The sequence below is a fragment of the Strix aluco genome, chromosome 1 (assembly GCF_031877795.1).
Source record: "Strix aluco isolate bStrAlu1 chromosome 1, bStrAlu1.hap1, whole genome shotgun sequence".
Taxonomy (NCBI): domain Eukaryota; kingdom Metazoa; phylum Chordata; class Aves; order Strigiformes; family Strigidae; genus Strix; species Strix aluco.
In genome coordinates, this window is record NC_133931.1 from 22052053 (window position 1) to 22065757 (window position 13705).

The 13705-nt window shown below is 37.6% G+C and overlaps 1 protein-coding gene across 27 annotated transcripts in view; it reads right to left on the reverse strand.

Moving 5' to 3' along the window:
• RIMS2 (regulating synaptic membrane exocytosis 2) overlaps nt 1-13705 on the reverse strand; it is a 500381-nt gene that overhangs the window by 218743 nt on the left and 267933 nt on the right. For all 27 annotated transcript variants that reach the window (XM_074814158.1, XM_074814086.1, XM_074813314.1 and 24 more), the window contains 4 exons: nt 12537-12636; nt 11650-11773; nt 6974-7020; nt 5716-5828 (listed from right to left, as the gene is read on the reverse strand). In XM_074814158.1, coding sequence (XP_074670259.1) covers nt 5716-5828; nt 6974-7020; nt 11650-11773; nt 12537-12636 — 384 coding nt within the window. The remainder of the gene's footprint in view (nt 1-5715; nt 5829-6973; nt 7021-11649; nt 11774-12536; nt 12637-13705) is intronic.

Sequence of the window (13705 nt, forward strand, 5' to 3'; positions counted from 1 at the left end):
ATTTGTTCAATTAAATATGTATTTCGGCAGAATAATTATTAATGGAAGCAAGATTTCCTAGCTATGTGAGATGGTTTGCTTCATGGGAAATCCTGTTAGCCAGCTCTGGAGTGTCACTGCAACCTCAACAGAAGAAAACAGGTACACAGACCAATGCCAATACCCAGGAAAACATGGAAGACTGAACAGACGAAGACATCCTTGAACAATACAGAGGCATCACTGCAGCTAAACTGGCTAAAACCATACTGAACATAAATACATTCCAAAACACTATTAACATAAAAACCCTTGAATGATCTGTAGCACTGTCTGAAAAAGGATGTATATATCCAAGTATTTATTCAAATACTTCAGGCCACCTGAACTGTAGGTATTACAACTTCTGCCCACAACTGTTGTACTTCACAGCCTACTAACCACGGCTGCTGTAACAGCAGCCCATCAGGACTACATGGTATTGTCCAAAAGTACAGAAAATACAAAAACCACTTCCAAGATCTTGCATATCACCTGTTTCCTCAGATTCATCACACTTGTATGAATTCAACCACTACCACCCAGAACATTAACTGACCCACCACTTCCACAAAGAACAGCATCCTCTCCCCATCTACTGCCAGGGCTCTGTAGTTATTCTCCTCCCTAGGCATGCATCATGAAGAGCACATTCCCAATTACATTTGGAATTTAGTATTTCCTTCCATTTCCATCTTACTCAACTTTTTGGAACAAATGCATGTTCCATCAACTGTTCTGTCAGAAAAGAGTTGATTAAAAACATGGAAAACCAAAACACTGAAGCTCATACATTTTGTAGTCTTTGGAACTTGAGGAAATGTTAAAAATTCAATTTTTCCCTATTACTTCACCTTTGCTAAAGGTACAAAATTAGAAAATCTCATAGTCCATTCTTGAGCACAAGTGTAGCGAAGAAAGGGTAGAGTGTCTTTGCGTTAGAATCAGGGGGAAGGTCAACAGGGCAGATGTTGTAGTAGGAGTCTACTATAGGCCACCCACCCAGAACAGAGAGGTGGATGAAATATTCTATAGGTATTTAGGAGAAATTTCACGATCGCTTGCCCTTGTTCTTGTGGGAGATTTTAACTTCCCAGACATCTGCTGGAAATACAACACAGCAGAGCGAGACCAGTCCCGGAGATTCCTGGAATGTGTGGCAGATAACTTCCTGACGCAACTGGTGAGAGAACCAACCAGAGAAGGTGCCCTGCTGGACCTCCTCTTTGTGAACAGAGAAGGACTGGTGGGTGATGTGGCGGTTGGAGGACGACTAGGGCACAGTGATCATGAAATAATAGAGTTCTCTATTCTTAGAGAGACCAGGAGAGGGCTAAGCAGAACTGACATCCTGGACTTCAAAAGGGCTGACTTTGTCTTGTTTGGACACCTGCTTGACAGGATCCCTTGGGAGATGATCCTGAAGGGTATAGGGGTCCAGGAAGGCTGGGCACTCTTTAAGAAGGAAGTGTTAATGGCTCAGGAACAGGCAGTCCCCAGGTGCTGTAAGAGAAGCTGGCGACAGAGAAGACCACCCTGGCTGAACAGGGAGCTTTGGTTGCAACTCAGGGAGAAAAGGAAAGTTTACCACCTTTGGAAGAAGGGGCTAGCCACTCACAGTGATTACAGCTGTGAGGCTATGCAGGGCAGAAATCAGGAGGTCTAAAGCCCAGCTGGAAATTACCCTGGCTTCAGCAATCAAGGATAACAAGAAATGTTTCTATAAGTATGTCAACAGCAAAAGAAAGACCAGGGAGAGCCTCCATCCCCTGCTAGATGCAGGAGGAAACATGGTAACAAGTGATGAGGAGAAGGCTGAGGTGCTTAATGCCTTCTTTGCCTCAGTCTTTAATAACAAGACTAGTTGTACTGAGGGAATCCAGCCTCCTCAGCCAGAGGACAGAGACTGGGAGAACGACCCCCCTGCAATCCAGGAGACAGTCAGTGACCTACTGCATCACATAGACACACACAAGTCTATGGGACTGGATGGGATACACCCGAGGGTGCTGAAGGAGCTGGCTGGGGTGCTCGCCAAGCCACTTTCCATCATTTACCAGCAGTCCTGGCTGACCGGGGAGGTCCCGACAGATTGGAAACTGGCCAATGTGACGCCCATCTATAAGAAGGGTCGGAAGGATGATCCGGGAAATTACAGGCCTGTCAGCTTGACATCGGTGCCTGGGAAGCTGATGGAGCAGCTCATCCTGAGTACCATCACACAACACATGCGGGACAACCAGATGATCAGGCCCAGTCAGCATGGGTTTATGAAAGGCAGGTCCTGCCTGACAAACCTGATCTCCTTCTACGACAGGGTGACCTTCTTATTGGGTGAGGGAAAGGCTGTGGATGTAGTTTACCTCGACTTCAGTAAGGCCTTTGACACCATTTCCCACAGCATTCTCCTGGCAAAACTGACTGCTCATGGCTTGGATGATTGCACATTTTGCTGGATAAAAAACTGGCTGGATGGCCGGGCCCAAAGAGTGGTGGTGAATGGAGTTAAATCCGGTTGGCAGCCAGTCACGAGTGGTGTCCCCCAGGGCTTGGTTTTGGGGCCACTCCTGTTTAACATCTTTATTGATGATCTAGACGAGGGGATCGAGTGCACCCTCAGTAAGTTTGCAGATGACCCCAAGTTGGGTGGGAGTGTTGATCTGCTCGAGGGTAGGGAGGGTCTGCAGAGAGATCTGGACAGGCTGGAGCGATGGGCTCAGGCCAACTGTAGGAGTTTCAATAAGGCCAAATGCCGGGTGCTGCACTTGGGCCACAACAACCCCCAGCAGCGCTACAGGCTTGGGGAGGAGTGGCTGGAGAGCTGCCAGTCAGAGAGGGACCTGGGGGTGTTGATTGACAGCGGGATGAACATGAGCCAGCAGTGTGCCCAGGTGGCCAAGAAGGCCAATGGCATCCTGGCTTGTATCAGAAATAGCGTGGCCAGCAGGGACAGGGAAGTGATCTTACCCCTGTACTCGGCACTGGTGAGGCCGCACCTCGATTCCTGTGTTCAGTTTTGGGCCCCTCACTACAAAAAGGACATTGAATTACTCGAGCGTGTCCAGAGAAGGGCAACGAAGCTGGTGAAGGGTCTGGAGCACATGTCGTACGAGGAGCGGCTGAGGGAACTGGGGGTGTTTAGTCTGGAGAAGAGGAGGCTGAGGGGAGACCTCATCGCCCTCTACAACTACCTGAAAGGAGGTTGCAGAGAGCTGGGGATGAGTCTCTTTAACCAAGTAATGAGCGATAAGACAAGAGGGAATGGCCTCAAGTTGCGCCAGGGAAGGTTTAGACTGTATATTAGGAAGTATTTCTTTACAGAACAGGTTGTTAGGCGTTGGAATGGGCTGCCCAGGGAGGTGGTGGAGTCCCCATCCCTGGAGGTGTTTAAGAGTCGGGTTGATATAGCGCTGAGGGATATGGTGTAGTTGGGATCTGTCAGTGCTAGGTTAAAGGTTGGACTAGATGATCTTCAAGGTCCTTTCCAACCTAGACGATTCTGTGATTCTGTGATTCTAATTTCTCAAAACATCTCCAACTCTACAAAGAGATGGGGTTTTTTAAGTAATTCTTCCAAAGTTTCAAAACTTTTTAGTTATAAAACGAGAAACCAAAATTTTAAAAAGAAAAAACTATTCATTGCACTACCTTCAAGACACATAAACCCCCAAATCTGAAAATTCAGAAAATTTATGATTTTTCAAAATTAATTTAAAATGTCAGATATTTAGTGTACAGATATTTACTGTTCTGAAAAAAATGTTGTAAAAATATATTTTAGTCTACACATTTCAATGTGCCCAGTTAGGTGCCACGTTGCTATGTATCCACACCATCTTCAGACATTGTGACAGCCACCCTTCCTTGAAAAGCAAAAGGTTTACTACTAGCCTCTCAAAGCCTTGAGCCAACAGCAGCGGGAGCTGGGTTGTGCCATTAACACGGTTAACATGAAATACAGCTGCTTCCAACTTTTCCTTAGCGGGTGAGGTAATTTAAGTGTCCAAATTTTCAAACTGTCTACTGTTAGGTGTCTACATTGAGACAGTGAGACTTCAGAGAGTTACTGAGCATTTCTGACTTCAGTGTCAGTCAACCAGAGCTGTGCATTCTCCGACATCAGCTGCTGTGTGAGGAAAACAAGGGAAACACTGAATTTATATGCCATTCAGAGACATAAAACCTTGTGAATTCTGTTATTCTCAGTAAATTAGAATATACTTTCAAAAGTCCTGATACTATTCTTATGCACCTCAAACTGCAATATCCCATCAAACTACAAAATCAACAGACCTATTGACTTAATCTTAAACCCCTGAAGATTTTGTTTCTGAAACTGAGAAAGTGACGAAGACAGTTCTGTGTAGTTCCTACTTTGACCATCATTCCTCAGTGTTTGTGCACTGGCTGTCTGAGCAGCTAACTCTGGATCTTGAATGTCATGCTGAGAGCTAGGAACCAAAACTTTTTGACAGCCTGATCTTTTATGAGATTTACTGAAAAGAGATTTCTTTCCCCCCTGTTTCCACTCTCAACAATTTTTTCTGTCTTGAAAAACTAAATCGGTTTTTAGAAAACTCGGCCTGTGTATTTTGAAACTTCATGTTCCCTTTTCATTGTGTTTTGTGCAAAGCATTTTGCACTCTACAGACAAGTTTTCTAGTTTTCCATTTATCCAAAGGATTGAGTCTTTCAATTGATTCAGTCTTAGTTAAGTACAACAGTTACAGAAAATTAAAAATGATATATTATAGATGGCTGGTCAATAAGCAAAACAAATAATGTCTCATGCATTGCAAAATGGAGTCAACATGGCTTCTGAACAGACAGAAAAAGATTTCTTCCTCTTGCCTATCAATGCCATAAACCATTTCTGTGAGACCTATAAACAGTCTGCTTAGATTTTTTGCATATTTTCATGGTGCACTCTTTATCTTAACATAAGCAACTTGGAAGAAATATGAACGTGACATTTTTAAACTTGTTTAACACCAGTTTTCACTGCTTCCATTCCATTTTCCTCTCATTTTCAACATGTACCAGGCCACAACTGAGCATTTAAAAAAAAAAAAAAAAAAAAAAAATCACACTTTGGAGTTATACATGACACAGAAAGGTGTACAAAACCCAAGTTCTTCAGTCTAGTACAAAAAATTACCCTTTTAAAGAAAAGATTCATGTAATGAACTTTGTTCTCAATGAGAGCAAAGAACAGAAGTGAGCAACGCTGGCACAAAGAATACAACATTAGTAAACAACCAAAGGGATATCTTGGGAAAGGTATATATGAAAGCTAGTGCATAATAAATAAGCAGTATTAATGTCCAAACACACAGGTAATAAAAACTTCCAACTGTACATGTAACTGTTACAGCTGAAAAGTGTATACACTGATCAGCACAAACACAACTAGAGGTCAAGGTTAGACATTTCTGAAAATCTGACTCTACCAGTTTAGCTTACTAGACAAATATACATAGATATGTATATATAATTCAACATATATAAAATTACCAAAAGATAAAATGGAATGTTCTTATGAAACTATGGCTCTGCCTACACTGAGATATACAGCATTAACAAAAAAGTTTAGCTAGTTTAACAAGGAATTTATGTTAGAGGTAGCTTGCACTCTGTAGTGAGAGTTGTATATGCTGCAAAAAGCACAACATTAATATCAATGAAATGTTTACATACTGAAAGTTGTCCAGACAAGAACTGTGGAACATCCCTTAACATGCCAGGACTCATAGGAGAAGTCACTGAAATAGAAGGTCGGTCCATTTTTTGAGATTCAAATGAACTAGAACCTGTAATTAAAAATATTTTATAAATAGTAGCACTTAGGCATTTTTCACAACATTCTTTAAACGAAAATTGTAGAAATATATCCCACATACAATAAAGTTGTGCTAAATATAACTTTTTTATCTATTTAAAATTACCAAATAATGATACTCAATCTTTTGGTGCTCAGATGCAATCAAAAGCTTTTATTTATAGAATGAAACATAGTTTATTCAGATATTTCTGACTGTAATCATATCAGTAACTTGAAGGCCCAAAATTCCTAAATAGTAAGTACTTTATTGTGGTCACAGACATTCAGTATTCTGACTTATTATCTTGTACAATAAGACTAATTTTTAATTAGATTTTTACAAAAACATCAAGATGCATGTAATGTTTTTTGTGCATTTTGTTTCATACCTACAAGGTCTGCAAACTGTCAGAGGACAAGTTTTGACATATAAAACATAGAGTAAAAGTAAAGTATTTTTATAAATACAAACAACAATCCACATCTCACAAAACATAAAATGGATTTTATTTTAAGGCTTGGCTGATCAGTGAAAAGTTATTGGAGGAGTTTTTCATATTATTATAATCAAGTTTGTGCCACTGCATTTATTCATGGCATCTATTATAAAAGAGTTCTAAAATGATAAAAAATAACTCCAGGCTGAAATCCATCTTATCAGATATAAGCCAAAGAACAAGTTCTTTTTCCCCACATGAAATACTGGGTTAGTCAATTTAAGGAATGGTGAATGGTTCTAATAAAGTAGAAGTATTCTGATTTCAAAGTAGCTATCTCTCAGATTGTAAATAAAGACCATTTCATTCCCAGTTTTAGTTTATAAGGTTCAACTGAAATGCAAAACAACAAAACACAAAATTAAAAATTATTAATGTTCTTGTATATTAGTTAGAATTATTTTTTTCAATCAAAAATAGCCTAAGCTTAAAACCAAATGTCAAGCCTAAAACAAACTATCCTAACTTTTGATAGTTTATTATTAAACAAAGGTAGATAGATAATACAGTAAGATGACATATTGAGACAAATACAGACAGAGACAAGAGCTATACTGACTGTAGATGACATTTTTCAATCTATCTGTGCTTACATAAAAGAGAGAGAAGATATTCCTACCCCACAATTGAAACTTACTGGACTCCAGCTGTGCATGTGTACTGTCAGGTATTCTGGGAATGTCCCTGAAATCAGGAAAATTAAGACAGGCTGATCCTTTATCTAACAAGCATATTCAAATTCCAGTTACACTGTAACACTTCTCAAGCCACCATGAAATGCCTCAGGAAAGGCGTATGATCTGCTGGCTGTCTTCAGCCATGGGGAATATTTATCTTTATCCAGTATAAATAATTTCAGTGGCAAATTAAAGCCTACAGAACAAGTCATTTGGTGGATGCAGGAGAGAGGCTGCACATTCACAAATAAAATAATTCAGTAAATAAAAAAAGAACAATCTCAGTAGACTAAAACTGTGAGTAGTAGACTTTATGATGACATTATACATTAATTAAATTTATTGACCCTCACTCAGACATACTAGACTGTCAGTAATGGCTATCCCAATGTGCCCTTTACTGTCCTTGAACCCCAAATTTGGACAATCTTACCTTTTCCATGACTAAATAAAATGTGCAATTTCATTTGGCAAAATTGCATACTTGCATATACATGAGATGTTGCAACACCTGTATTAAATTGCCTGTACAGCTATGTAATTTTAGAACACTCAGTCACAATGACTAGGTACCTCATTACGCCCACCCACCCCCCAAAGGAACATATTCTTCCTATGAGGGCTTTACTGTATGCTAATAAAAGCTATCAATATGCTAATAAATTATTTCAGAGGTATTTGAGCAAAACCAAGCAAGATGAAGAGATTCAGCTCTGAGTCACAGGCAGAACAATCTTTAAAATCATGATGTGTGTTTCAGTCCAAGGTTGCACTGGGTGTCGGTGCCTGGGTGCTGGCAGTGGGGGCTGCAGGGGGGGCCTCTGTGAGGAGAGCTGCCCTGTGCCAGACACAGCCGGTTGCACTGCTTGGCAGAGGGGGGAATAGGAGACCCAGGAACAAAGGAGTGAATTTGAGCCTAGGAAGAAGGGAGGTGAGGGGAAGGTGTTTTTTAGTTTTGTTTTTATTTCTCACTATCCTGTTCTCTTATTAATTCCTAATAAATTAATCTGCCCCAAGCCGAGTCTGTTTTGCTCATGATGGTAATTGCTGAGTGATTTCCCCATCCTTATCTTGACCCATGAGCTTTTCTGTCATATTTTCTCCCCCTGTCCTGCTGAGGAGAGAAAGGGAGAGAGTATCTGGGTGGGCGTTTGGTGGCCAGCCAAGGTCAACCCACCACAAAGGTATATGAAAAGGAGGGAGAGGTTAAAAATGCTTTCAGTGGTATCTACTGTCTCATAAAATAAAAAAAAAAAAAAAAAAAAAAAGAAGTCTGTACTATGTACAAATAAAAGTTATCTAGTTTCTTTTTGGTATAGGGTTTCCAAATATTTTTCCAGACTCACTAGAAAGACAGCTTTAGTAAGCAGATTGAGGAATCTTTCCAAGTGAATTGATGCACAGTACCAAATAATTCAAATTAATCAGAAGGCATGCAACTGCTGTGACTGCCCACTGTAGAGAAGGAAAAATCACTATCCCTGCTGTTAGTAAGCAAAATCTATCAGAAACTTCCAAGGGCTATTGAAGAAGTAAATATTTAAGTTTGCATATTTGATATATGTGGAATTTATAAAGGGACCTAATACTCACCTATTACTTTACTCAGAAATACACTCCTGAGCCTAACTTGTAATTTCAAAAAAGTATTTCTACCCTATGAGTTTGAGAAGAAAACCTTGAAAACATATATCATGGTGAACAGATTGAACATGAGTTTTCTATAGATAGCTGAAACAATAAACTTGAAAGCTTTGGACACTATCATTTATGTTTCTAAAGCATAGAGATACCAGTATTTCACAGTAGTGTGAATGGTATTTCTTACAAAGAACTCTCACTGAGATACAGATGTAGGAGAAGCAGAAGTAGTTTTAGGCATCTCTTTACATTTTAAGATATGCTCCACCGCAAGCAGATTGTATAGAATAATTAATAAAACACAATGGATCATTCCTTCCAAATTCAAAACAGTAATAACTATGAAAATAATGAACATATTAAAATAACTATTTCTGAGAAACAGAAAGCAGAAAATAGTTCTCATGTATAAGAGACAGCCAGCTCACATAGAATAGCAACTTGGCCATCAATTTTTATTTTAAGATGGAAAAAGGGATAAATTGCATGTCAAAATGGTATGAACATTTTTTAAAAGAAGCTTTCAGTTTTATCTTCTTTTTCCAGCTTAGTTTGTCATCTTTAGTTTTCATAGCAGTCAGCCCATAACAATATGAAGAACTAACAATCGTGTTTAGTGGAATTTGGTTTTGTATTCAGAATATGAGGATGGGACAACAGGTCCTCTTTCTCAGCTAGGTTAATTGCCAGTAACTGAAGATTTCTGACACGAGTTAGTGTGTTGCCATGAGACCATCAAGACACTATAAGTAATAGGATATACCTCATTGCAAAAGTGAAATCCTTCAAGTGGGCATCAGTTATTCTAATTGAAATAATCACTTCTGACATCTGGTAAATATGAATTTTTAATTATTTTAAATACATTGAAACTTTATTCCCTGGGACAGAACACAGACTATGGTGTTATGTTTCCTTGGGCAAGTATAAGATGTTCGTTTCTATAATATATTTGATTATGACCTAAAATCTTCTAAACTGAGAAGATAATACGGTATTTCCAGTTCATCAGCCCAAATTTCATGAAAAACATTTGTAAAGTTATATTGTCAATACCAAAATCCAAAGAGTTACATACATCTAACCAGAATCTAAAACCTTACCAACTGGCAGAAAGTGTTCATCACTGAGACTTGTTATAAAACCATTTAGACTAGTAACTGGAGTTTTGGAGGTGAAAGCCCTGTTTTACATCTACTGCAAAAAGACACTAGGAATCAAATACACAAAACAACTTTTTTAGCCCTGATCTGGCTCAGTTCTTCAGACTATGTGGCAAGCAGTTAACACTGAAGAGGGGGTCATCACTTTCTTTAAGGAATTATAGATGAGCTGCTCTAGTGACAGCAAGTGGAGCACATGGTAACATAACAGAAGACATGATGATAAGGTAAACAACAGACAGTAAATATAAAAGCACAATGAAGAGAATGCAGAAAGAAAAAATGGAATATTTTCAAGACATGAGCAGTTGCTTGAAACCTTTGCTCTAAACTTCTGTTTGAAATTATGAAAGAATTTACACCTTATGAAATTAATTTGAAAACACTTTTTCACAATATTCTTCTAGTAATGTAGTCTGTCCCTTAGCATTACTGTTATACCTACAACTCCCAAGTTATGCAAAGGTTTTAAAGGATAGGACAGCTGATACAACCTTTACCCTAAAGGGGTTGCAATTCAATATGTATGTAGCAGATGATAATCTCTCATCTCACTGACAAGATAAAGCAGTTTTTCTTATCAAGTTCGTTTAAAATTGTCAAACCAGATTAAGTTCCTACACATTAAGCTCCTGATGTGTCAAACACATTAAGTTCCTATTATAGCTGAACTGATAACAAATTATCCTCACTGAAATCCGATCCTCAGATTATATGGTTCTAGATCTTTTCTAGTACTTAATTTTTAGTTGTTATGTTACCCATGCTTTTTTGTATGAAGGTATTTATATGTACAAATATAATTACATGCATTTTACACAAAATAAAGGGATAAATATATTTCTTAATATATAATCATAGAATCATAGAATCATAGAATAGCCCAGGTTGGAAGGGATCTTGGAAGACCACCTGGCCCAAACCTCATGTGTAAAAGGGAGCCTAGATGGGATTACCTAGCACCCTGTCCAGTTGCATCACATACATCATAATAAATTCTGTGGGAGAAAAGAGAAAATTCTTAACAACTGTAACCATCTTCAAATTCAGTGATAAGCATCCCCCTCTTCACAGCCCAGGTGTGATCAGCTATGGGACTTCAAATGGAGAAGTAAAAAAAGGATGGATGTGACTGTAGGCTGTAGGAACTTGGAAGAAAAAGAACGGATGAAGAAGGGGAAGTATTCACAGTCTAATATAACAAAGCAACTATTGCTATGCAAGAAAAATTTAAGTTTAGACATTAAGAGATAGGTCTGAAAGTTAAGAAAACTGGGCAATGTAAAGCACCAATGAAAAAGTCTCACATGCTACTAGCTATTTCTTCAGATATATTCTGTATTAGATAACAAACAGTAATTTCATAGATGAAGATGATGAGAATGTGGATTCAACACTTTCCAAAGCATATTGATTATGTCATTAGCATAGTGCATTTTGTGCAAATTTCAGATTGTCAATAGAGTTCATCATCAGTTCAGAGACTGAATATGAATATATAATTTTATATCTATTATATAAAAATGGCAATGGAGAAATAAAAATCAAGAGTCAAGAATTGTAATAACAAAGAGTATAACCACAGTTTCAGAGCCAATATAGGCTGGATCACCAACTAAACAACCACAGAAGGGAACCTATTTTTTACCATATTAGCTGTTTTTACTTACTGGTGTGATCTATCATTCTAGCTATGCTTTTGGTTTACAGAATTTTGCATACAGTTTTACTGTTTACAATGTGTATGAATCTGTTTGATATGCTCTGCCCTAAAAACAAAATTTAGCAACATTTTTATCATATTTAATACAAAAATTTACAAAATTACTTACCCTATTGGTCTTGAAACGACAAGCTCCACTTGTGGCTCAGGTTTGGATTCTAAAATGATGTTATACACCTCCTCAAAGGTGGCTCCTTGTAGTAGCCTTCCATTCCATTCTAATACTTCATCACCTATAATTTCAGCGATAATTAAACTCTGCTTAGGAAGTTTGCTGTGGACTGTACTTACAATGACAATTTAAGCCATTCTACTGTCAGTTTACTGGATTGTGAAACCTGTGTTTTAGAACAAGTCTGAAGTCCTTAATACAAGGAAATCCTGAGTATTAAAGGTTTTCTGCAGCTCAGCTTCAAATATCTAAAGTTCAGTGAAACAATAATATCATCGTTAGGACCCCTATTGAATTAGATATAGCTCTTACTTGCTTTGGCAGCTGTGGCTTACAGGAATCTCAACATGCTCTTTAGAAAATGTAGGTCTTCAAAACAGCATATCTCATCAACTTACTATTTTGAAGATCTATTTACCTCTACAAGCTTAGTATTTAAGGTTCAGATTGTTCTTATGTTAATAGTTAATATCTCTTGCACATTCTCCAATCTCGTAATCTATGGTTTGCACGTTGGGATAGAAGCAGTTTCTTAGCTGAGCTGGTTCTGTTCACATGGTTGTAATAGCTTGGTTTGCTCTAAATAAAATATACACTACAAAATGACTGGGCAGAACATCAGTGGAATATTATTTTGAGTACATGAGAATTCACATATTTCTCAAAAGCAGTAATGTCAATAATCTAGTAACTGAATGTCAGGTTGAATTCTGCAGTAGTTCATCACACCTATTTAACATAATTTCACATCTAACTAAACTCGCTCACTTGTTATCACCTTCAGAAAAGGAATTCAGCAGTATAGATCTATAGTAGATACATACCTGGTCTAAGATGCCCCACTGTATCAGCTAAGCTTCCTTTTTTAACTTTGGTGATAAATGCGCAGAGTCGACCTGATTCAGTCATCTTTCCTCCTACTACCTGTTTCAAAGAGGAAGTATTTTCATAGAATGAAAATTACTTTAAATTACTTAAATGTTCTGGAAACAGAAAGAATTATTCAATTATTTCCCTGGTTTTGAGGTAGCCCAGGTAAGACAGATACAGATGAGAAAAACCACAGAATTTTGGCTATGACAGGTTATGTTTGTTCCTATTCTGGCTATTTGTGTAATTTAAATACAATGCAAATACAGAATGCTACAGCTTTTAAACTTTAGCTAATAAATGTACAGTATTTTACTGTATTATAAGTTACCACCCAAAAAAAGTAAGGTATTGGTCATTAGACTGCTCACTTCAATACTTTTTAAGTGAAAGCAAATATATTAATGTAACAGAACTCGATATTCACACTAAGCATCAAACGTCTTCTTAGGTAATCAAATTCACTTTGGCTGGGCAAGTCAGATGAAAATACTCATCATACTGAAGACTTCTCTACAGGAAATTTCAACAGGTTTGACCATAATAATTTTCTTGGAATCAGGAGATTCACATATCAGAATCAGTTATAACTGCATAATCTTCAAATTCTTAAGATTTCTTAACAGTCTTCATATTGGGATTTAAAATTTGTAATACTAAATCCAGTCTAGGTTACTTTCAGTAATGTAAGTATTTGAAAATTCAGGTCAGGAATAACTGCTGAAAATCAATCTTTTCAGATGTCTATTGAGATTAAAAAATAGTTACTCTTGAATCTAAACTATTCATGAATCTCAGTGAAGAGATTTATAATAGAAGATTTTAGATTTTTAAACACAGAAGTTTAAACAAAAGGTACTTCATATTGGCACTGTTAGTCTCTCTTGCATTTTTTGACAATAATACACATACCAAAAGTGATGTTCTACTGACTTCTCCATTGACTTCAAAATAAAATCATTTGTCAATTAAATAAAAAATTCAAAAATTTCCAAAGCATGTTAGTATGTAACTACATCGATGTAATCCCTATTTGCAGTGTATGACTATATCTAATCTGCATACCCAAAGTGAAGTCAGTGTCTCATGCTAAATAGTGAACAAAGAATTAATCAAACTTCAT